The following is a 23318-nucleotide window of genomic DNA, read 5'->3' as shown; positions in this document are numbered from 1 at the left end:
TATATATTAATTGTTCATAAAGCCACACATATGGCTGTGCTCTATATTCACAGCTCATTGTCAATCCACTGCTGGATGACGGCCCTCCTCGTTGCGTGTTGGTCTTGAGCGTTGTTTGACCATGCTTCTCCACTCTTGTCAGTGTGGGTTGGTGAAGGGGAGGTGGAGGAGTGGGGGTGTCAGGTATCGGGATTCATCTTCTTTGGTTCTTTCGGTAAAGTCACGTAGAATGAGAATAAAATAATAAATTGATAAAATAAAATAACACAATAATATTCTCACGACGTTTCGGCCACAACACAAGCGGCCTTGTCGTGAGAATATTATTGTGTTATTTTATTTTATCAATTTATTATTTTATTCTCATTTTACGTGCCTTTACCGAAAGAACCAAAGAAGATGAATCCTTGCAGTCACGAAATCTTTAAATCGAAAGGTATCGGGATTGGCTCAGATATCATTTGCAACCGACGTTATCCTTACCCGGGAATCGAACCCAGATCGTTTGGTTCACAACGCATGAACCACTGCTCCTTCCCCGGCTCCACGCTCAGAAACGACGAGTGGCCAGTGGGGGGGGCGATAGAGCCACTGGTGAACGCCTCGAATGATCTATCAACACCAATTCTGAAGCTCAAGATGCTTGCATCTAACTATGCGCGTGAGCAGCTATTGTTTCTCATCCACGCACGTTAGACGGCAATGTTACCACCTTTCGCCGAATGCGACGAACAGACGAGACGAATGGCAGAGACGATAAAGTGCATTGCATAGTAATGGTGGAGTCTTATCTTGAACTAAATTGGAGGGGGGAGGGGCGGTGTGGGAGGAGGTGAATTGCTGCGAGTCTCGTGTTAGGGACATAAGGGAAGACTCGGTTCTACAAGAGAGATGCTGAATCTTTGAGCCTAGTTCTTATTTATGCTAGTTTTTAGCATGAAGAATTATGCTGAAAACTAGTCTTCAAAGCATCTCAAAAGTCAGAACAAGCTAATACATTTTAAAAAAATCAGTCGCAAGTAAAAAAAGAACTGCACGTATATATGTTGTGTGTAAAAACCGTCACTGGCGTGGTGCTGGCCACACCATCCCCTTGTGCACTGTGCAAGCCTTCACAGGTGCTCGCTAACAGCACTTGCCCCAACAGCCTGGTAAAGGCTATACGGAGCATCTTTGTCAGTGCAGGCGCGTGTGAACGCGCTGGCAGCTTACCCAGCCGCAGACACTGGCGCAGGAGGCCGCCCGCCTTCATGTTCTTCTCGGACTCGACCTCGCTGAAGTTGAGGGAGCTGGCGAAGACCAGCGCATCTACCAGGTTCAGCAGCCGGTGCAGGAAGTTGAGCGCAATTTCGCTGGGCAGGCTATCCACGTGCTGGCTCGCACCCAGGTCAACGTCCTGCAACGAAGCGAGCAGCAGTGGTCACGGCGTGGCATGAGTCACGTCTGGCACGGGTCACGGCGTGGCACGGGTCACGTCTGGCATGGGTCACGGCGTGGCACGGGTCACGGCGTGGCACGGGTTATGGCGTGACACGGGTCACGGCTGGCACGGGTCGAAGCACATAGCACCATTCACGGTGCAGAGCGGCACGGCACAGCATGACTGTAGCAGCGTGTCATGGCATGGTACAGCGTGCCGTGGTGGAACGAATGCCGCTGGGTCAGTTCACAAGCGGCCGATGGGTCAAATTCCACCGTAGCTGCCCATGAATGCATTGGTGGATAGGGGGACGGGGTTCGGGTGGATGGGTGGTATCATACCGGGGGCGATGTAACGGCTTGCAGCATGGGCAGCAGGCCCCCGCCCACCATGATGAGGTTGTCCACCAGGTGCGAGGTGATCTGCAGCATGTTGTGCACGAACACGTAGTTCTCGCTGCTGTTCACAAAGTCCATCAGCAGCTTAGTGGTGTGGCTGCGCAACGCGGGGAGATTCGAGAACACACCGGCGCGGGTTAGCCACACCGCTCCAGTCAACGGCACACCCCCTGGCGATGCAATGTATTGTAAGAGGCCATTGAAGAAACGCAAAATGATGCTAAAAGCATCCTCAATGCCAAGCGCCTTCTCGTTGCACTGTGGACGTTAAAGACTCTTTTGGTCACGTTTGAAGTGGCTGGTAGGCGCTGTTCGCGGCTGGCTGACGCTCTCATATTCGGGTGAATACATCCCATCAAGAGCACTACCCCGACACACACGTTGGACTTGTCGATCAACATCACTGCTTACGCTCATGACAGAATCACCGAATAGTGCGCAGGCCAATCAATAATCTTTAATTCGTATATTTTGCATGCGATTTTACCAGGTACGGCCCACCAAGCTTAACAGCTTTTTTTTCAGAAGTGACCTGGCCACAAATGATAGCAAAAAAAAAAAAAAGGCTCATCATGTGGAAATTCATAGCCGCCAAATACTTGAAACGCGGAGGGAAAAACCGGAGGTCCCAGAGAAAAATTCCACACGACCCCAGGAAGAACATGCAAACTCGAGGCGGCAGGGTCAGCATCGCTCCCACGGCCTCTTGCATACCAGGCGAAGGAGTTAACATCTCGCCACCGAGGCACCCGATTGGTGTGCGTGATGTAAGCGCTTGAATAGTATGCGTGCATATTTGTAACTCTTTATGTATGCGGAAGCATACACAGTGTACGACTGTGCACTTGTAGTTCTAACTAGTAAGTGTACACGAGCAATGTTGGTAGATAAACCATTTCCACCCTCTGAAATCTGACTCTGGGCGCACCAAATGGCGATCGTCATCGTCGTATGTGCGTACGTATGTTAAACTTCTTTCGACACCGTACGTAGCCAACCGTGCCAATCGGAGGTGCGCGAGGAAGGACAACAAACGCGAGGGGGGGGCCTTCGTCACCTCCTCCAGATGTGAATGTCGGACTCGAGGGCGAAGAGAATGTCGGCGAGGAGACGCTGGTGCACGCCCGACCACTGGAAGTCGGGGATGCGGAAGGTGGCGGCCTGAGTCCCCGCATTCATGAGGCCGTCGCGCCTCGCCGCGCCGCCCTGCTGGGCGCCCGCCGTCTTCTCGCGAGCGTCATCTGCGGCGGCGGCGGCAGCGGCGGCGGCGGCGGCGCTGGCGGTGGTGCTGGCGGTGGTGGAAATGGGCGGCGTGGAGGGGCGGAAGTTGAGGACGACGCCGGGTTGGCCCTCCTGCTGCGGCGTCGGCGCACTCTGGTGGAGAGAGGAAATGCGGGAGATAAAAACCATTAAAAAAATCGACAAATGCGATTTGAATTTGTACACCATCTACGTGCGACTGCATCTCAACAGCCGAAGCACACCGAAAAAGACGCGAGATTTGTTTAAGTATCGCGGCGCTTCATGGCACACTCGTGTTAGAAACACTAACGAGAGCGGCAAATGTATTCTGCAACCGTCCTGGGTTACCAGGTCACTCCTTTTTAGTTCCCACTCGGTTAATTTTTTTTTACCTTGAACCATGAGGTTGACTCAGCTGATAAAATACATAAGTACCAGCATCGGGGTAACAAAGGTGGGCATGGTGTGCGATGTTCTGGCCAGGTGCCACGAACAGCACCTGCTCCAATAATGTAGGTGGCGAATACCCGTGGTGTTTCTAATATTTCGAATATGAAAAACACGTTTTTCCAAAATAAAAACAAAGCAAATGCGATATCAGGTGATAGCATTGTAAAAAAAAACTGTTCAATATGTAAAACTGTAATGAAATAAAAAACATTCAACCGTTTAGCTGAACTCATTTCAAACTGTTTTTACTCAACTATTACAACTGATAACAACTTATAAAGCCTGCGTCAAACCACGGATAATGAAACCTTGATTAGACAGCACTGTTCTTCCATCTCGTAAAACACTATTCGTGGCACTCTGTCGAGTTTGTCGCGAACAGCATCAATCAGCCAAGGTCGTCACCTGAGCGGTCTTTGCCATCTGGATGTTCACATCGCGCTCCATGGCCTGTTCCACGAGGGTCTTGGCATTGAGCTCTGCCGTGGCCTCGCTCCTCGGACTTAGTGTGGAGGTCTGCGCGGTGACAGCACCACCACCATCATCATCATCACCGCGAGGCTTCTCTGCTTTGGATTTCTCCTCGGTGCCACCGCCGCCGTCTCCCGCGCCGTCATCTTTCGCGCCGTCGTCTCCGGCGCTGGGCTGCTGGCATTCGCTCGGTCTGTCGGCGGCGGCGGCGGCGCAGTCCGTTTGGTCGCTTGCCCGAGGCTCCCCGTCACCGCGTTTCTCCGCCGCCTCGCTGCTGATCACGGACACGGCGGTGCGGCACACCTCGCCCACGAGCAGCTCCGCCGCCTGCGCAAATTCCCTTTCGCCGTCGGCCGACGCGTCGGTGAAGGACACCGAGGCTTCCTTTGAAACCTCCGAGGTCTGCTCATCGTCGTCCACCATTCCTCCCCCCGAAGCTTCGTTCGTGGGCGTTGCGGATTGCACAATCGCTGCCTTCCCTTCCGCCGCCTCCTCCTCCCCTCCACCGATCGCGGCGTCCCCCGCGGGCCCGTCGTCATGGTCTCCCGGTGCCGCGGCTTCAGCCCCTTCCGTCCGCTTGGCGCCTTCCATCGCTGCGGTCTCTGCCGAGTCTTCGTCCTCTCTCTGGACGTCGCCTCCTTCCGAAGTTTCAGCCTCTTCCGAGGCCCCTTCTTGACTATCGCCATCTTCATTGCCCTCTTCTGCTTTAGCCTCGACTTCTACTTCAACCTCTTCTTCAGTCTCCATTATAGACACTTCTTCTTCTGCTGTGGTCTCTGCTTCTGCTGTAATTTCTTCTTCATCAACTTCAGTCTCTTGTTCTTTTACCTTATGCTCCCCTTCTATTTCCGTCTCTCCTTCGGCTGCCGTAGCTTCTGCATCTTCTGCTTTAGCCTTAACTTCTCCTTCTGCTTTGGCCGTATCTTCTTCTTCTGTTTCAGCCTCTACTGTTTCTACTTTAGTCTCGCCTTCCTCCGCTTTATTTTCTCCTTCGTCCAACTCCGCCCCTCCTTCCTCCGTGCCCTCAGCCTCTGCTGCGTCTTGGGCCATCGTCCCAGCATCGTCCGCAGAGCTGTGAGGAGGTCCGCCCTCCAGCGGCGGCGCCGCCGCTTGCCCCATCTGGGCCACCTCCCTCAGCAGGCTACCCCTCTTCGCTTTGTCGGCGCCTTGCGAGCTCAACGGGAATCCCTCGTACGGATCGGCGGCGTCCTCCCCGGGCAGCTCGGTGATTTTGGCGAGGCCGGCCCCGTCCGAGAGGCCGGACACGGTGCTCACGGTGCCCGCGGCCGCCTCTGCCCGGCCACCGTTCTCCTGCTCCCGCCGCTGGAAATCCGCGTACATCTGAGCCAGCCGCTCCTTGTGCGCCTCGAACGACACCTGTAGCACAGGCAGATCAATACTCCTGTTACGTTTGTTGAGCCAAGAAAGCCTTACCGAGTCTCAGAACTCGACACAATTGCCATGTGTTTCCCCATTGAAGTAAATTTGCAATCAAGTTTTCAAATTTGCGGTCATCCAAACACTGACTTCTACCGAGTGAGAAGCACCTAATAATCCAACCAGCGCGCATGTAGGAAACAAAGCCTACAGCCAAATCACCCGGAACATGCCCAATCTGGTCACCCTTGGGACACTAAGCAGGGCTGAGCCTGGAGGGGTGACCACCATGCATTAAATGTGTAAAAAGCATAGTTGGCAGTAGAGGGCAGTGCAGAAAAATCCACTGATGTTGTGTTCCCCCTGCCCTCCCCCCCCCACCTTAAGCAACCCACAATGACAAGCAGAATTGAGAAGATAAAATGACCCTCAATGCCAACACAGCTTTAAGAGGCCCTTATCCAGCAGTGGACTGACAAACGGACTGTACATGTACACATGCATGTTAATGTGTACGTATAAACAAGCACAAATGACCATGTTTGATCCACGGATAATTGAGAGTTGACTGCAAGCGCTTGCTAAAAAGCATGCGAAAGATGTGCCAGGGGTCAGACTCGTCACCTTGAAGTGCGCGATGGACAGCGTGTCGACCCAGACGCGCCAGCCGCCCCACTCGTACTTGACCGCGTGGTACAGCAGGATGCGGAAGAGGGTGAAAACCATCTCCGTGATCTTGCGCTCCTCCGTGGAGCGGGGAGAGAAGTACGCGAGGGAGAACATCCACTCCTGCCACACAGAGCACTGCAACAGGCTCCTGCAAAGGCAAAGATCCCCCGTATAGCCTTAACAGACTGTTGGGGCAAGTGCTTGTCAGCGAGCACTATGCAAGTCGGCACGGTACACGAGAGGGAGGGTGGCGAGTACCATGGCTGACCGCTTTTGCCTCTCCAGTGGCGATGTTTACACACTACACAAGGTAGTCATTTTAGGCCACGTCGACCTCGAGAAGGCCCATGACCAGTTAAAACAACCAACACCGATGTTGGCCGTGAGCAGGAATCGAACCTAGGTTGCCGGGTTCGAAGTGAGAACGCGCAAACTGCTGCAAGCTTGCATCTCCCCATGCCTTCTTTGTGGACCTGTTCATCTTTTTATTAAATTTGCTTTCATCAGTGCCCACGTTTTTGATCTGCATGGCCAAACAAGAAATATACACCGTTTCTAAAACGATTTTTTTTTTTTTTACACAGGCCCCCGGCGATCACTCCACACGTGTCAAAAATGTAATCTCACACGGCCAGGGGTCGTGGCCCGATTTCGCTCGTCCACACGAGGTCCCACTTAGCGTCGTTACAGCTCCGCGTGCTTTTAACGCGGGTGGGCGCTCGATGAAGAAGAGGTGAAGTTGTACAACATCAGGGCTAGGGTTACACACATGGCACATGTGCGCACCGTTAAACAACAGACAGAGACTGGGAGGGCGTGTTGTTGCAGCTTACGGTTGCCCAACGGATACATCATAAGGTTGCGGTCATTACACACATGAGTGCTTTGCCACAAATGAACCACAATACCTAGCTGTCTCATCGCGGAGCATAAATCATCAAAAGCAAGCTCCGGTCATCCTCGCAGCGGAGGCTTTGGGATAACCGTCGAACATATACGGTCACTGCATCGCGCACTTTCAGAAGCGTTTCTGCGGCCGTCTGGAATGCTATTCCTTCCGATATTAGGAAGCCACTGGAGTTAAGCACTTTTAAATAATCTAGATTGAAAAGTAATTTCTTTAGAACTGCTTTTTGTGTTTAATTTGTTGCCCTTCCCCCGCACCTCCGATTAGCACAGTTGGCTATGTACGGTGCAAAAGAAGTTCAGCGTACATACAGTATTCAAGTCACATGTAATTTCAGTACGAAATTTCATCACATACGCTAACCTGTAGCTAATTTTCACATCTCAATTAAATGGTCATTTGCGTCTAAATTACACGAGACACCGTTGATTGGTAAAATGTCCATCCACGTGATAAGCCACTTCGTTGAGTTAGTTGTGACCAGGTCGCATCTGAAAAAGAACTACAGTAAAACCTTGGATTGCGAGTAACTTGGTCTGCGGGTGTTTTGCAAGACGAGCAATTTTTTTTAATAAATATTAATTTGATAAACGAGCGAGGGTCTTGCAATACGAGTAGTACGTATACGCTTTGTCTGCCGAGCGTCACGTGATCACAACTGATATACGAGTGCTTTGATAAACGAGTGTGCTTTGGATTACAAACACGTTTCCGGAACGAATTATGCTCGCAATCCAAGGTTTTACTGTATACAGCTCAGTGGGGCCTTTCCTGGTAAAATAAAAACTCAAAGTAACTTCTCGTTACTCCGGTGTGTGCGCGCTTGCGCGAGTCCAAGATCCCTCTGCCTCAGCCACGCGAATGACGAGTGGCGCTGCGGTTTGCCCCCTTTGCCTTCCCCGCGAGGTGGCAAGGCGTGGGCATTCCCGACCTCTCTCCGCCGGGGGGGGGGGGGGGCCCGGAGGAAACGCTCACCTGCGGTTCTCGCGGTTGTTGTTGAAGAGTCGGATCATGTCGGACAGAAAGACACGCTTCACCTCCATTGTTTCGATGGTGGCGGGCGCGGACCGCAGGAGAGTGGCCACCACCTTGAGAATCACTGCAGGGGGCCACAGAGCGACGGCCGATTTTCAAACCGTCATTGACATCGTCGTCATCTTCAACATAATCGCCGTGGTTATTTATATCGTCACTATGATCATAGTTTTTCTCGTCATCGTCATGGTCATCAACATCACTGTCAGTCACCATCATCATAATCATCGTCGGCATGATCACTGTCATCATCATCATAGTCATCGTGATTGTGTATCATCAGCACCAGCAAGAGCCATTATTAGCGGAACCAACATTGGAGGAAAAGCTCTAACTTTCAGCAGTGGTGTAAATCCAAGTATGCACATTGCCAGAAAATCTATTTAAATCATAATGGATACTTTTCAATTTAATTCGTAATAATTAAAATTTGAAAGCCATTGTTTATTATTCGTATAATCTTAACAGTCACTGGAAGATAAGGAAATGGAACCAAAAACTGATAAGTTTGCAAAGAAGCATGCCACCACCACCACCATAACCACCACCACCATAACCGCCACCACCACCATAACCAGGATGACAACTCACGGGGATTCTGAATCTTGACAGAGGAGTCAGCGTCTGGATGCTGCTTATGAATCACTTGGGTGCAGACATTCTCCGTCAACATCTACACATCGCACCACGCACAACACACACCACACACACAATTATTTAATTAGTAGTATGGGTGCAGACATTCTCCGTCATCTACACATCGCACCACGCACACAAAACGCACCACAACACACACAACACGCACCACAACACACACAACACGCCACACATAACACACACACACAACACACACCACAACGCATAACACACACACAACGCACAACACACACAACACACACCACGCACAACACGCACAACACCATGCACAACACCACACCACGCACACCACACACCACGCACAACACACCACACGCACACACACCACGCACACCACGTACAACACACACCACACGCACACACACCACGCACAACACACACAACGCACAACACACACCACGCACAACACACCACGCACAACACACCACGCACAACACACACCACGCACACCACACACCACGCACAACACACCGCACACCACACACCACGCACAACACCACACCACGCACAACACCACACCACGCACAACACACACCACGCACACCACACACCACGCACAACACACACCACACGCACACACACCACGCACAACACACACAACGCACAACACACACCACGCACAACACACCGCACACAACACACACCACGCACAACACACCGCACATACAAGTATTTAATTAGCAGTATGAAATCCATTGGTATGTGTGTAAGGGGGCAAGACATGTGTGATTATTTACAAATAATCTTTTTTGACAAGTTTTGGGCAATGCTTTCATCAATGTGGCCGGTTTTCAATAGGATGAGTTCCCAATTGCAACATATTCTTCGACTAAACATTAGTTCATGTTGGATCATCTTTAAGAGATCTATCGTGCTCCCCTCTTTACAAGTGGTGAGATGTTACCTCCCTCGTCTGATATGGAGGTCGTGGATTCGATCCCAACCCCAACGCCTAGATATTTGGAGTTTGCGTGTCTCTCTCCGTGTAGTCGCATGGATTTTTCCCCGGGTCATCTGGTTCTTCCCCTCCACATTTAGAATCAACGTGCGTTTATAGTATTTGGCTGCTACGAATTTCCACACAATAAGCCGCCATACTCTTTGGTTCTTTCGGTAAAGTCACGTAGGTAAAAATAACAAATAAAGTTAATCAAATCACGACGTTTCGGAGGCAACACAAGCTTCCGTCATCAGGTGTAACTAGCACCCCATCCTGCATCCGTCCTCTGTTGGCTCCTCCCTCCCCCCTCCTCTTACCCGATATAATAAGTTCTTATTACAAATAGCTCTCTTTACAGTAATGTTGCTGGGCTAGTTACACCTGATGACGGAAGCTTGTGTAGCCTCCGAAACGTCGTGATTTGATTAACTTGATTTTTTATTTTTACCTACGTGACTTTGCCGAAAGAACCAAAGAGTATGGATCATTGCAGTCACGAAAACTTCAAATCTAGAATAATCCACCACTTCGTTGAGTTATCATTTGTGGCCAGGTCGCTTCTGAAAAAGAGCTATATGACTTACTGGGAGTTAACTGGTAAAACAAATAAATTGTGTGGTTTACAAGCAGGCAGATGGACAGAGCTAACGCATAAACGCGTTTAATCTAAGTTAGCAAGTGGTGAAAAGCAAGGCGGGGCCATTTTTCATTAGTGCAGAAGCGATGGGCACCTCAAAGAGGACGTTGTACGTGGTCATGGAGAGCACGTTGGTGTGCAGCATGAGCCTCTCTCCCAGCAAGCTGAAGAGGCTGGGCGCAACCATCAATTCAGCCTTGCGCCTGTACACACACACACACAAAGACAGAGATAAACCGTATAGCCTTTAACAGACATTTGGGGCCCGAGTGAGTGCTGTTCGCGAGCATCTCTGAAGGCCGGCAACAAACACGAGACGTGCACACGCACGCGTGGAAAGGACATGCACGCACAAACACGCGCAGAGACGCACTCACAGACGCCGACACATTGCTTGCGCACACCCAAACACACACATGCTTGCAAATACAAAAATCCCTGGATTAGCCTTAACAGACTGTTTGGCCACGTGCTGTTAGCGAGCACCTACGAAGGCCAGAACGGCACACGAGGGGGTGGGTGGCCAGCACCACGCCCAGCTGCCTTTGTCTTCCTCGTGGCGATATTTACACATCGTGCCACGTGCTCATTTCAAGCCGAGTCGACCTAGGGGAGGCCCAGGACCGGGCCAAATAATCGTAACTGGGTGTTGGTCATGAGCGGGAATTAAACGCGGGTCACCGGGTTCGTAGCACGGCGTGCTACACCGCGACTACACTACCGCTCCCCAAATGTGTTCTCGCACACACACACACAGAAACACACACACACACACGTGTGGACTGCCTGGCTGAGTGGCAGACTATGGGACTGCGTGCACGGAGGGGGGGGGGGGTGACGGTCGTGGGAGGTTTACTTGGAGCTCAGGTGCTTCAGGAAGTAGCTGAGCACCTTGAGGGCCTGCACGCGGATGTGCTCGCTCCGCGACGCCAGCAACTTGAACGCCACCCTGCTCGCGGGCAAAACGGACACGGAGCGCAAATGCTGTCAGCCACGGTCTCTCCGCTGCTGGATGATGAGAATGCTAGACTTCCACACGTGTCGCCGTTCGGGCAACCAAGAGCAGGCATTCTCACTCAAATGCATTAGGAATGGTGTTTCCTAACTCCAGTCCTTGCAGCCCCGCAGCATTGAGCCTTTTCGGGATAAAACAATGTGTTATTCATAAAGAAAAATGGGCCACTGCGCACTGCATGCACCGGATAAGTTGGTAATCACGGAGAGATGTACCGTGCGAGGTCGTGAGGCCCATGGTTTGAGACGCACCTGCGTTTGTAGCGCTAATTCGATGGCGTACAAATACTGCAATTCCAGCCCAAGGGGGCAGTGCACGTACGAAGAATTTCCAGTATCGTGAATTAGACCCAGCCAGCCATGGTGTAAACGTGGCCAGTAAATGAAGCCAACAGACAGGCGTGTGGCATTCGCTGTAAGAGCTGCTGGGATGCAGATTTATTTTTGTTAGGTTATGTTGTTGTAGAGACTGGTCTGCTACTTAGTAGCTTGAATAATAATGAATTAAAAAATTTCGCCCCGTGTCAATCATCTGCTGGATGAAGGCCTCCCCTACACCGTGTCAGTCATGGGGTTGTGTGAACCCCGCTTCAACCATGCTGGTCGGCGCGGGTTAATGGCAGAGGGTGCCCAGATATCACTCGCTACCGATGTTAGCCGCGGTCGGGAATCTAACTCTCGGTTGGCCAGGTTCGAGAGCACTCCGTCGCGTTCGGCGAAAGCGTGTGTTTGCCGAGGCGCACCGTATGCCGGAGCGCTGGTCGAAGGCGGGGATGACGGAGGAGGGGCTCTCCGACATGAGCGCGACCAGCAGCTGCAGCACGTCGTACAGGTTGTCGTCCTGCGAGCACAGACGGCGCCCGATTTCCTCCAGCATGGCGCAGACACTCAACGCTCGCACACTCGGTGTACGTATGCATGTACATGTTACGTATGTTGAATTTCTTTCGCACTGTACGCGAGGCAACCGTGCTAATTGGAGGTGCGGGGGACGGACAACAAACTAGACATAAAAAGCAACGTGTTCGTAAGTACGTTGAACTTCTTTCGCGCCGTACGTAGCCGAGCGTGCTAATCAGAGGTGCGGGTGAAGGACAACAAACTAAACGCAAAAAGTTAAGTGTGAAACAGAGTCAGAAAATGTAGATTTCCTGGAGGAATCCGATGAGCTATAAAGCTCTTTTTCACAGACGTCCAGTAAAGTTGGCAGCCAGTCCCGACGGACGTGGCGACGTGACCCTCGCACGACACTCGTGAGATCTCACCATCGTCACCTGACCATCACACCGCTCACCAGTCTGTACAAGGCCCGGAGAGATTCAGTGGCTGCCATGCCCCCACACGCACCTCAGACAAACAGAATACGTCCATCCCCTTTCACGATTTGGAATTGACATGGAGTCCCCCAGCACCAGGAGAGATGAGGCAAATTACTGGGTCAAAGTATTGTTTTTGTTGTTGTAGTAACTTCGACCTCGTTTGCATAAACTCTTGTCAATCCACTGCTGGACGAGGGCCTACCCATGCCGCGTGGGACACGGGGAGTTGTTCACCACGCTGGCCAATGCCGGTTGGCCAAGGTGGCAAACATTACCAGGGAAGCGGCACAGTACAACGATGAATTTTGCCGCACCACCGATTGCTAACCACCTCATAGCCCCACTACAACCTACAACCTGTTTGCGCTGTGGTCACCTATCCAAGCACTATGCAGGCTCGAAAGGGTTTTATCTTCTGAGATCTGGTGATATCGTGTGCATTCTGAGTAATTTGGTCAACGGCAGATATACTGCATAAATATGTAATTTAAATTACAATCCGGATTTCAGTCATGTTTAATTAGACAGTCACATGAAAATTCTGGGAACCAAATGTTTGTAAATAATCATTCATTTCACCCATTATTCGACTTGTGTTTTCATAACCATTCATACTTGTTAATATATCAATGCCGTCATTCACAGCCGCATCATTGTATTTTTTTAAGAGAAATTACATCGAATGACTATAAACAGTTAAAATAATATCATAAAGTTATCTTTTTTTTAGGTTCCTAAATGGCAAGCAGATTATCTCAACCATCCAGGATGTGTACGTGTCTCCTCAATTATTGCCAATGCCTTTTTGTCTGAAGCACATTAATCAACAGCACGGCATTTGGGCGTAGGATTTGCTTTGTTATTAAATACGAACTTACATGATTAGGTTAGAACTTATAAAACAAACATCAAAAACATTCTGCCCATCAAACTAAAGCTTTGCACACAGGCCTTCACTTATTAGATGCACGCTGTGCCAAAAATATATCTGCAGGACATGCAGGAAATGAGTTTTAAAAATTAGTTTCATTATTAAACAATTTAGATTTTTTTGTTGATGTTTTTCTTCACGGCAACTTAAAAAAAAATGAATTTAGATTGTTGGGGAATACACTGTGGGAAGCAGAAAGCAATGTAGTAATGTTCAATCGTTGCGCTGTACTTCTATGCTTCTTGGCCTACACCACCTCCCCTTCAAAAACAGGTCAATGGAGTGGTGGCCCAGTGGTTATAGTGTACTGCACCGTTAACCTGGCTACTGGAGTTCAATTCCCGGCCACAGCTAACATCTGTGGAGAGCGATATCTGAACCGCCGGTCCTGGATTCCTTATCCCTCCCACTAAAGCACGCTGGACCAGCGTGGTCAAGTATGGTCAAATGACCCACGTGATGTAGGAAGCACTCGTCCCAGCAGTGGACTGATAAAGGTGCTGTACGTGTAATCGTGGTCACGTCAAAACAGTGTGAAAATAGCGACGCGAGGGACAAAGAAAGTGAAGGGAGTGCGTACAGTTGCTTACTTCGTGAACAGTGAGCAGGTAATTTAAGATGCTTTGGAGCTCATCCGGTTTGAGCCCTCCTTCCTGTGAAATGAAAGCAGCAGTCCAGGAATTAAAGTAAGCCAGACATACACAACAACATCAAGGCATCAACGTGTAATCAGCATCGTAGAACGTGATTCCTGGTCGTGGCTAAGATAAGTGGCAATTAATATCTGAACCCATCCTGGATCCCTCAATCCACATCATGCCTCCTATAGGCCGGAATCCCTCGACAAGCCACGCCCATTGTGACGTGGCTGATGATGCCGATGATGTCACCAAGCCCCACCCATCACCTCCCGTCCAGCGGGGCAAAGATGCCTTGTGGGTAACGACCGGTTCACAAAGCTTCCCATCCACGGACACAATCTCACATTTGACTTCACCCTCTCACTTCGACAGCATTATTTTGTGACGCTGCAATGGGCAGTGGTGCACAAGCACAAATAACGAGCAACAAAACCTGACACATTCGTCAATAACACTGTGGCCTGACAAGGAAAAATATACAACGGATAAAGTTTTGGGCAATGGCCCTTCTTCATAGCACGCGTGCTCTGTGCTATGAAGAAGGGCTATAAGCCCAAAAATTCACCTGTTACGTATTTTTCCTTTTCAAGGCAACAGCGTTATTGACGCATGCGTATGACATCGTCTTTAAAAGTGCTGTTTTTCTTCTCACTTGAGGTCAACTTGACTTGCTATGCTCACAGAGTCTGAGAGCCCCCCCCCCCCACTCCGAGGTCAACTTGACCTGACGTGAGTCCTGTAAAAGCCCTGCCATGGGAGTAGCGGCGATGTCTATGCCGGACAACTACACCCACCGCCGGTGTACGACAGAGCCAGGAGAAAAAAACCGGTTGGTTGTGGCTGTTTTCTCTTGTTTTTTTCATAACTGTCTATCCCGGGACCCCATTACAGTCATTAGTGTAGTGTGCAAGTCACATTATAAATGACCAATGTGAAGTAGTATCCTAGAAATATCTGGCTTGCAGTTGTTACGATGCGCGCTTGTTGTCCACACTCAGGTTGTGTGTGGGGTTGGAGGATAGTGCAAGGATGGAATTTGAGACACCGATTCCTAGAGAAATGACGTGTCGGTGATGCACGGTTTTAAGCTCTCTCTCCTAGCGCGAGTTTTTTTTTCTTCTTCTGCGTTTTCATCAGTTTAGTTGAACCGAATGCTTTGCCGGTTCGGGTCCCGTGTTAAAATATGCATCAAGAGTTAATGAATACCCAGTTACTGTAGTCCATAATGCAGTGCAAATCACCTTTCAAAAATCGGGTGCACCAAACCAATTTGTGTTGCTTCACGTATAATGGCTACAGAGTATCAGTCCTTCAACCTCAATGACGTAATCTTTTTATGTTTTGGTCAAAAAAGAACAATAATGTTTAGTTTTATATATCACGTCGTCGGTCATGCAAAAACTTATTTTCGCAATCGCTGAGGAACCAAGCCATAAGGCAGCCCAGGTAGTGAGCTGGCGCAAACAATTTCCCAAGCTTTGCGATTCCTCTATAAATTAAGATGGTTTTAGTCAAATAATGAGTGTTTAGAGATGGTTGAGTTTAACAAGATGTATCCAATTAATATTGTTGTGGTAAAGGGTTTCGAACGAGGCTTTCCCTGAATGAAAGTGCAGGTATTGCAGGTCACCTTGAGAATGAGCTGTTTGAGAAAGAGCAGGAGGTAGGCACGGAGAGAGGCCATGTCGTCGCGACTGGGCCTGGGTCCGTCTGCAGCATCACACCACGACACCATCACACCAGCGATGCCAACAACACGTGGACCCACAACAACAACCACACGTGGACCCACAACAACAACAACACGGGAACCCACAACATTGTCGTGGACCCACAATAACATGTGAACCCACAATATTGTTGTGGACCCACAATAACAACACGTGGACCGACAACAACAACAAAACACGTGGACCCACAACAACAGGTAGACCCCACAAACATTGTCATGGACCCACAACAATAATGCATGGACCCACAACAACAACACGCTGACCCACAACATCAAACACTTGGACCCCCAGTCACTGCATCGCGCGTTTCTCCGATAATAGGAAGCCACTGGAGCTATGCACTTTTAAATCGATATTGAAAACTCATTTCTGTGGAATTGCTTTTTGTGTTTAATTTGTTGTTGTTTGTTGTCATTCTCCCCCCCGGCCCCACCACTGATTAACAAAATAATACATACATACATAGCGTCACCGAGGTTAGGATGCCACTGTCCCACCACCACTTAGTTACCATGGCCGGAATTTTTTTAATTTCAGCCAGGTGTATTTTATTTAGAAGTGGCGCAGTGGTTTGTGCACTGCACTATGAACCTGGTGACCCGAGTTCATTTCCCGGCCACAGCTAACATCGGTGGCGAGTACCATCCGGACCGTTCCTGGCCACCCGCCTTCACCAACCCGCGACTTCCCAGCGTGGTGAAGTATGGTCAAAAAACCCCCCATAAATGAACAGGCACAGAGAGGCCTTCATCGAGCATTATACCAACAAAGCACTGTGCATCATTTATTTGTTGTTAAGTCTATAAATGAGATGCTGGTGGTGGCGGAGGTTATTACATCGCAGGCTCAGGCGAGACAGCGATGACTTGGGGAGGCCTTGATCCAGCAGTGGATTGATCATGGCTGATGACGACGACAACGAGGATTTCTCACCGAGTCCGCGGGGCACCGTGCCGCTGCGGTCCATGGGGTTCACCAACCAGTAGTAGTGCTTGAGCGTGTGCAGCACCTGGATCGCCGTGCCAATGCGGCGCACCGCATTGAAGATGCGCGTCTTCTTTACGAACTCATTGGCCAGGTAGGTGTACAGGGTCTGCTGTACCTGCAGCGGGCAAATGACAAGGACGCTTCAGCACTGGAAGCCGAAATAAAACAAAAATAACGAAGTTATGCTTTGCATGCTCAAGCAAAAGCCTTTGTAAACCCATTTTTCATGGCAGCTGTCTCGAGCCTAAGCGGGAGTTACTATATTCGTCGATTAGAAGATCGGGAAAGCTGCTGGCTACACCATGCACATCAGGGGTGTACAGCCCCTAATAGGAATCGCAAGATATTAAACACCTCGCCCGGTATACAGGAGGTCGTGGGTTCGATCACGACCCTGACGCCTGTATATTTGGAGTTTGCATGTTCTCCCCGTGGTCGCGTGGATTTTTCTCTGGATCCTCCGGGTTTTTCCCTCCGCATTTAGAAACATGCTTTTCGAATATTTGGCTGCTATAAATTTCCACATGATAAGCCACTTAGCTGGGCTATGATTTGTGGTCAGGACGCTTCTGAAAAAGAGCTATATAGCTCAGTTGGTGCCTTAACTGGTAAAATAAAAAATAGTTTAGTTTAAGTTCATAGGCCAGGCCCGAGAGGATGCAAATAATCGTGGACAGCAAGCATACATTGGCGTCGACGTGCACCCAGATGGCGGGGTTGAAGAGGATGTAATCGCAGAGTTGCTTGAGGAGCGGCGCTCCGTTGGGAATGCTCTCCAGGTACTTGGTGAAACCCAGAAGGTGCCCAACCACGCTGAGTGTCAAGTGCTGTGTCGATGCCTGAAAGACAACGCACGAAGGAGAGAGAGAGATGGACAGAGGAGTGGTCTCAGCGCGCGGCAAGGATGAGGAGGCATGTCACTCATAAGAGAACTCGTCGCAGTTTTGAAAACTAGATGATCGCCGTGATCATACACAGGTTCTCAAAGACACAGAATCGCAACCTAATCCAGCGCGTGCGCCTTTTAGTTTCAATCCAGAAGCTGATGTGACACATCGTGGCGTATAATGGGCTAATCTTCCAGGAAAGTATGCATGTCCAACGTCTTTCGCACCATACGTAGCCGACCGCGCTAATCGGAGGTGCGCACCGTACGTAGCCAACCGTGCTAATTGGAGCTGTGGGGTCTTTCCAAATGAGGTCACTCCAAATGACTCCACAGCTGTCTTTAAAATTCACATTATGGAGCTGGACTGGTGGCTTAGGGGTGAGACTGCAGAGATCCTAGGTTTGATTGCAGGCTTCAGCTGACGGTGAATAAACCAGGCTTTCATTCTTAGTGAGGTGACAGTCTCAGCCAGTCACCAATGACTGCTGAAGAATACTCCCGTGACATTACATTTAGTTTTGCACTTAAATTGGCTAAATTCCAGCTGCGAGAATATAAAAAAAAATGGTTTGACTGTCATCCGATGAACATTTCTTTCAATGGCAGGATGGTTGTAAAGTGCTGTTCCCTACTGTGTGGATCAGATGTCACTTGAAGAAAAAGGGATCGCAGAGGTAGCTTCAATATTTTCTTCCGTGGACCGCTCTCGAGCATGAAGGACTGCGCTGCTCTGCAAGGGTTCCAAATGGATGATTTGATCTATGATTTAAATCTATGATTTGCAAACATGATGCCTTGAATAAAGGTGTCAGTTTTTGTGCCAGTTGAAAGGGTAAAACCTATTCCTATTCCTTGATCTATGATATTAAGCCGAGACAAGATTGGCATAAATTTGCTGATTTTTTTTTATATTCAGAGGTTGCTTTCTTAATAATCTATTCTGTCCTATTTCAAAAACAATATATGATCTTCATTAAAAGGCAAAATGCCAAGCAAATATCAAATCAAACAGCTCTAATTTTGTACGTATTCACCTATGCAGAGTGTGCTGCGCTGTTTAATATGATTTTTGAACTTTCCTTTAATGAAAAACTGGAATGAAAAATCCAAGTTGTGCACACTCTGGTGATGTTAATGTGGCATTACTCGAGTTATTTTTGTAACAAAACATCAATTCAGTGGCATCACTTAGAGCATGCCTCGCAGAATTTAGTTTTAAGATTATCATTAATAAGGCTTGAACCTTGTGTCAGACAGCCCGGAACACACAGCTAACCTATGTACCAAAGAGATAACACATTTGTTTGTCTATGGGGTTGCAACATGCTTGTAGTGCATTAAACTTCAACAATATTGCCGAGCCTGTGGACTACAGCGAAAAAGACTCCTGCTTGGGATAAATAACCCCAGTTAGAGGTGTAAATTGTTGGCGTGCAAGAAAAAAAAACACAGTATATGCAGAGAAACCTACGGACAATGCTCATTCCTCTTTTGCCACTTCCTGGAGCTCCCTGCCCCATCCATCCACCATGTTGACTCCGTACCCAGGTTTAACACCACGGCTCAATGCCTTTGTCTCTTCTCCGTGGCCGACTGACTCTAACAGAATACTTAGGCCCCTTGTTTCAGCGCAGTGTCTTGAGATGCGGCCACATTTGATGCTATGCAAATCCACACTGTATCTACACGACAAAGACCAACTTGTGGCACTGCCACCGACCACACATTTATCTACCCTCCCCCAAGTCCGTAGATTAGAGATAAGTGCCGCTACACGTGGCCACCCACAGAGTAGAGGATGTATGTATGTACGCATGTTGAACTTCTTTTGTACCGTATGAAAACAACTGTGCTAATCGGAAGGTGCGGTTTTATTCCGACATGAAAGCATTGCCGACTGCCTGTCAATGAATGAATTAATCAATCATGAGTCGTGGTCGCATGCAGCGCCGCGGTTGGAACCGCCAAATGACGCGCGCAAGAGTCACAGGCGCGCGCCTCTGAACGCGCGGCGATGCGAGTCTGCCGACGGACGGAACATTCCGTACGCTCCGCGAGGTGGCAGATGGCAAAGCGAAGGAACGGTGCCACCCGCCACCTTCCCCTCTCGTGCAATTTCTCTCCCTTTGTGTAATTTAATTAAGACCCGGTGCGGAGACGCCCACGGTGGACATCTGCTTAAAAAATTAGGTGACACGGGATGTGACATTTTCAGGTTTCAATTTCGATACCCTTAATGGAGGAGGATGCTGGGCTTAAAGATCGCCCACTCTGTTAGGGACTAAATTAATAAACCTGTAACGTTCATTACAAAGGTGTCTCCATCAGCGTCAACACGCATCAGCAAAACATATTAGGCCAAAGCAGTTTAATGATTTTAAATGTATGTACTTTAAATGTTTCATTCTCTAAACACAGCAGTGGGGAATCACAAGGCCTGTGATTTCATTTGATATGACCCATGGTCATCAGTGGCCTAGCACTTTGAAATGGCTTACGACATTATTTATCCATCACTCAAGCATTGAAGCTGCACTAATCAGCTACTAGATGGGAATATTACATTCTCTATATCATAGTTTATGAAATAACCTTAATTTGTAATTATGTTTTGGATATAAACATTAATTCATTCATGACATTATTTTCATGCCAAAAGTTCCAATGAAAAAAAATAACCCAAGTGTGAACCAAAGATCATATCAAGTGATATCGGAAATAGTTCCATGATGTCTGCTTCTGTGAGTCACTCTCTCATGTGTAGGGCTGTGCCTGCTCTGTGAGACATCGGAATGAATTTTGATCTCGTCACAACACCGAGAGAACATCTGCAATACAAGTGGATAAAAAACTAAATATTCAAACATAAGGAAACAAACTATGATTGTGAGGAGTCAAGAACGCACAAGCCACTAATTCGGCATATTTTCTTGGGGCAATGCCTTGGCCCTAAACAAATCCATCCCCTATTACTGCACATAATTTTGCGGTTGTGGTGTATACAGTGAGGGAAAAAAGTATTTGATCCCCTGCTGATTTTGTATGTTTGCCCACTGACAAAGAAATGATCAGTCTATAATTTTAATGGTAGGTTTATTTGAACAGTGAGAGACAGAATACCAACAAAAAAATCCAGAAAAACGCATGTCAAAAATGTTCAAAATTCTTCTTTGGTTCTTTTGGTAAAGTCACGTAGAATGAGAATAAAATAATAAAATAGCACAGGTCTGTTCCTTTCACCTAAAGACGGCCGCTTGCGTTGTGGCCGAAACATCGTGAGAATTTTATTGTGCTATTTTATTATTTTATTCTCATTCTACGTGACTTTACCGAAAGACCCAAAGAAGATTAATCCTTGCAGTCACGAAAGCTTTAAATCGAAATGTTATAAATTGATTTGCATTTTAATGAGGGAAATAAGTATTTGACCCCTCTGCAAAACATGACTTAGTACTTGGTGGCAAAACCCTTGTTGGCAATCACAGAGATCAGACGTTTCTTGTAGTTGGCCACCAGGTTTGCACACATCTCAGGAGGGATTTTGTCCCACTCCTCTTTGCAGATCTTCTCCAAGTCATTAAGATTTCGAGGCTGACGTTTGGTAACTCGAACCTTCAGCTCCCTCCACAGATTTTCTATAGGATTAAGGTCTGGAGACTGGCTAGGCCACTCCAGGACCTTAATGTGCTTCTTCTTGAGCCACTCCTTTGTAGCCTTGGCCATGTGTTTTGGGTTACTGTCATGCTGGAATACCCATCCACGACCCATTTTCAATGCCCTGGCTGAGGGAAGGAGGTTCTCACCCAAGATTTGACGGTACATGGCCCCGTCCATCGTCCCTTTGATGCGGTGCAGTTGTCCTGTCCCCTTAGCAGAAAAACACCCCCAAAGCATAATGTTTCCTCCTCCATGTTTGAGGGTGGGGATGGTGTTCTTGGGGTCATAGGCAGCATTCCTCCTCCTCCAAACACGGCGAGTTGAGTTGATGCCAAAGAACTCCATTTTGGTCTCATCTGACCACAACACTTTCACCCAGTTGTCCTCTGAATCATTCAGATGTTCATTGGCAAACTTCAGACGGGCATGTATATGTGCTTTCTTGAGCAGAGGGACCTTGCGGGCGCTGCAGGATTTCAGTCCTTCACGGCGTAGTGTGTTACCAATTGTTTTCTTGGTGACTATGGTCCCAGCTGCCTTGAGATCATTGACAAGATCCTCCCGTGTAGTTCTGGGCTGATTCCTCACCGTTCGCATGATCATTGCAACTCCACGAGGTGAGATCTTGCATGGAGCCCCAGGCCGAGGGAGATTGACAGTTATTTTGTGTTTCTTCCATTTGCAAATAATCGCACCAACTGTTGTCACCTTCTCACCAAGCTGCTTGGCAATGGTCTTGTAGCCCATTCCAGCCTTGTGTAGGTCTACAATCTTGTCCCTGACATCCTTGGAGAGCTCTTTGGTCTTGGCCATGGTGGAGAGTTTGGAATCTGATTGATTGATTGCTTCTGTGGACAGGTGTCTTTTATACAGGTAACAAACTGAGATTAGGAGCACTCCCTTTAAGAGTGTGCTCCTAATCTCAGCTCGTTACCTGTATAAAAGACACCTGGGAGCCAGAAATCTTTCTGTTTGAGAGGGGGTCAAATACTGATTTCCCTCATTAAAATGCAAATTAATTCATAACATTTTTGACATGCATTTTTCTGGATTTTCTTGTTGTTATTCTGTCTCTCTCTTTGTCAGTGGGTAAACGTACAAAATCAGCAGGGGATCAAATGCTTTTTTCCCTCACTGTAGCTCTCCGATGCATTTTTGGGTTGTATCGCGTGCTGTGCGACATCATTTCTGACGTATCCCTCCATGTGCTGTGAGAGCCTTCAGGAATGATGTCTGATGTTTTGCTCTCCGTGGAGCAAAACGTCAAACATTAACTCTTTCCTATTCCAATGACGTATGTGTACGCCGTCAGTTTTACTTCCAATTTGCACGTCATCGGAACGGGAGGGCATGTAGCACAGTTTGGCGCTAACTATCGTAGAGTGCGGTCGTGTCGCTACGGTTCTCTGCGGTGGGTACAATTATCTTCAAAATCAGCGGCGCTATGCCCCTCTAAATAAAACTAACGCTAAACCACTCGCGCGTTCCGAGATCCGGCGGTGAACGGGACCCAGTCAGCGACTTGCGGTTGTGTTTGGAACGAGGAAAGGGTTTCGAGCAGCACAACGCGCGGCACAACCCGAAAACACAACGGAGGGCTAAACCCATCCCAGCACGAGCCCACCCCCCCCCCCCCTCCCACCAGCCAGTGCCAACGCCCGGCAGCATGGTTACCTTCTCCAGATGAGCACCGATGAGCAGAAAGCCCTTGCTGGACACCATCTGCTCCTGCATGATGACGGAGCTCTTAAGTAAGTCCAGCAGGAAGGCCAGCAAGGTGCCACTGCACAGCGGGAGATACGAATGCAGCACAATGTGGATTTAAACAGCGTGGAAATGCGACCACGTCTCCATCTATTTTGTGGAGAGTGCAGCCAGTCGTAGGTCTGTGTGCGAGTCTATGGCTCTCAGAATCGATTGGTCACTGTGTGCATTTATTGGTTT

The 23318-nt window shown here is 48.7% G+C and overlaps 1 protein-coding gene across 6 annotated transcripts in view; it reads right to left on the bottom strand.

Annotated features, from left to right (window-relative positions):
• Positions 1–23318, bottom strand: part of NBEA (neurobeachin) — a 288718-nt gene that overhangs the window by 238529 nt on the left and 26871 nt on the right. For 4 of the 6 annotated variants that reach the window (XM_076067457.1, XM_076067460.1, XM_076067458.1 and 1 more), the window contains exons 11-25: positions 23049–23157; positions 17515–17667; positions 16679–16943; positions 15739–15818; positions 14058–14120; positions 11961–12058; positions 11060–11152; positions 10298–10406; positions 8561–8642; positions 7910–8033; positions 5983–6175; positions 3916–5358; positions 2876–3192; positions 1762–1915; positions 1213–1396 (exon numbers count right to left, since the gene is read on the bottom strand). In XM_076067457.1, coding sequence (XP_075923572.1) covers positions 1213–1396; positions 1762–1915; positions 2876–3192; positions 3916–5358; positions 5983–6175; positions 7910–8033; positions 8561–8642; positions 10298–10406; positions 11060–11152; positions 11961–12058; positions 14058–14120; positions 15739–15818; positions 16679–16943; positions 17515–17667; positions 23049–23157 — 3467 coding nt within the window. The remainder of the gene's footprint in view (positions 1–1212; positions 1397–1761; positions 1916–2875; positions 3193–3915; positions 5359–5982; positions 6176–7909; positions 8034–8560; positions 8643–10297; positions 10407–11059; positions 11153–11960; positions 12059–14057; positions 14121–15738; positions 15819–16678; positions 16944–17514; positions 17668–23048; positions 23158–23318) is intronic. The other 2 variants (XM_076067461.1, XM_076067462.1) reach the window with 1 other exon arrangement.

Source organism: Petromyzon marinus, chromosome 16 (genome assembly GCF_048934315.1).
Source record: "Petromyzon marinus isolate PM22_M1 ecotype Great Lakes invasive population chromosome 16, UKy_Petmar_22M1.pri1.0, whole genome shotgun sequence".
NCBI lineage: Eukaryota > Metazoa > Chordata > Hyperoartia > Petromyzontiformes > Petromyzontidae > Petromyzon > Petromyzon marinus.
Note: the sequence above shows the minus strand (reverse complement) of the source record. Positions and strands in the feature narration are given on the sequence as shown.